We start from the raw sequence: 2,331 nt of genomic DNA, 5'->3' as shown, positions 1-2,331 counted from the left end.
GGGTAACACATCTTTGTCAGTCCTTGAAGGTTACGTAAACCAGAGTTTTTGTAAATGACTGCAAGCACGGCTAGATTGTTTTAAAGGCAGGCCATTTATTCATATACCTACATTTTCTTTTTCTGAGCTGATTTAATGAACAATGCCTAGCGACTTATACGTCTGAGGCCTAAACCATTGTTCTTGTAAATGACTGCAAGCGCAGCTAGATTGTTTTAAAGGCAGGCCATTTATACATCTAGACTTTTTTCAGAGCCGATTTAATGAACAACGCCTAGCGACTTATATTATGTCCAATCTCAACATGTCAAGTACTGAGACAGACATAATGTTTGCCGTGACGTCAGTGCTCAACTCCACCCACGACCAGACACCCAGAGAGTCCTTCGATTCCGTGACGTCATCCCCCGTGAGATATTTCGTCATCGTAGACCTGCTCCTCATCATCAACGTACTCAGCGCCATCTCCTTCTCCGTCACCGTCTTCGGTATCCTCAGCAACATCTGCAACATCGTCGTCTTTGTGGGACTCGGCGTGCTAGAAACGGCAACGTCCGTCACGTTGTTCGCCCTGTCCGTCTCTGATCTCCTCTTCCTCCTTATTCTGTTCGTTTTCTGGACTTTCAGGTTTCTTAACAACCTCGGCGTTTCGCAGACCACCCAGGGAATCCCGATAACGTATTTTGTATACCAGTTCTTGCAGTATTTCCGAATGGCGTACACGTTGTCAGAACTGTTTACTGTTTATCTCGCAGTACAGAAATGCTGTTGTGTGGCTTTACCTTTTCGCTTTAAACTGATCTTCACCCCGTACAAATCACTGGCAACCTTGTCCATTATAGTGATTGCTGTCTTTGCCTTTTATGCTCCTCTTTTCTTTTCTATGGGCTTACAGCAGGTCGTGGATTTGACCCAGAACACCACACGATATATTCCATGGTTTTCAGAAGACAGAGAGGTTATTGTTTCCACTGTCTTTCATACCATCATGAACCTTTTGGTCCCCACAGCGGGGCAAGTTATAGTCGCGGTGTGTTTGGTTGTCTTAACTCAGAAACTTCGAGAAACCACCAAGTTCCGACAAGCTTCCGAGATGCTTGAGCCAAAAGTCGAAGGGTCAAAGGTGAAAAAATCAAAGGTCAAGGACTCGAGCAAACTGTCCGGGAAGGAGTTACGTGCAGTGCAGTCTGTGGTCGTTCTTGTGGTCATGTTCATCGTCTGCAACCTGCCCACAGTACTCACGCAATACGCCACTTATATCGAGCCGGAGTTTGACGACTTCCGGAGATACAGCGCCATCTACTCTCTCGAATGTTCCTCATGGTGTGCTGCTCGTCTTTCAACGTCTTCGTTTACATCAAGTTCAACTCCAGTTACAGACAACAGCTACAGGTGGGTCGGCCTCGTACTTCATCCACATAAATGGAGAGCTCATCATCAGGTCAGAAGATTCACCAGAATGTGCGTCCTCGGTGAGATGAGGGACTCATCTGTTTCTTTTGGACACTACGCCATTGTCTTATCTCTTTCTTTTGAACATTGTGTCATCTCTTTCTTTTGGACATTGCCTCATCTCTTTCATTTGGACACTACGTCATTGTCTCATCTCTTTCTTTTGGACACTACATCTTTCCCATAATCCATTTACTATTGCTGTCCTGAAATAAAGGTTTAATCACCGACTAAACAATTTCCTATTTTCTTGCTTTGTGTTTGTGTTTGTGTGTTTGTTTTTCTTGAAACATAACCATTTACACCATGCCAGAACAGTTTTACGTAACCTACAAATACCGTCACCAAAATCAGGACACTGGACAAAAAGAAAAGAAAGAAAGGTGGAAACGACCATAACTTGAAAAGTTTTAGTGCTTTAATCACAATTAAATTGTATTATAAAGTAGACATATCATTCATACTGTTTATCTATTTCTCAGTGCAATTCCCAGGAAGATCAATGCATTTCGCCAGCAGGGAATGTATACCCAGCCTAAAAACTATCTCGTCAAAAGATTACAACCAATTATTCACGCTTCAATTAAATCTTTTTCCTCTGTGAAACGTTGTCCTGACAGATATTGTTTAAAAGGTCCGCTCAGGTAATAGTCTGAGGCAGGGGTAGGCCCTGAGCAACCTTAGCTTAGAGAACCTAAACTGGTGGATGGCGGGAAATGATCAGGGTAACGTAGCTTTTTTCAAGAGCAACAGAGCAAATGGATGAACGGAAAACCATGATCGCCGATGTCTACTGAAGACCTGGCACTTCATGATGATGTTGTTCATGATGATGATGATGATGATGATGATGATGATGATGATGATGATGATGATGAT

The 2,331-nt window shown here is 43.2% G+C and overlaps 1 protein-coding gene across 1 annotated transcript in view; it reads left to right on the top strand.

Annotated features, from left to right (window-relative positions):
- The first annotated feature begins 304 nt into the window (after positions 1-304).
- The window catches only part of LOC101847008, a 2,956-nt gene continuing 929 nt past the window's right edge, over positions 305-2,331 (top strand). The window contains exon 1 of the mRNA XM_005112238.1: positions 305-1,405. Within this exon, the coding sequence (XP_005112295.1) occupies positions 305-1,405 (1,101 nt within the window). The remainder of the gene's footprint in view (positions 1,406-2,331) is intronic.

The sequence above is a fragment of the Aplysia californica genome, unplaced genomic scaffold (assembly GCF_000002075.1).
Source record: "Aplysia californica isolate F4 #8 unplaced genomic scaffold, AplCal3.0 scaffold01214, whole genome shotgun sequence".
NCBI classification, from domain to species: Eukaryota; Metazoa; Mollusca; class Gastropoda; order Aplysiida; family Aplysiidae; genus Aplysia; species Aplysia californica.
This window is presented reverse-complemented; position numbering and strand designations above follow the sequence as displayed.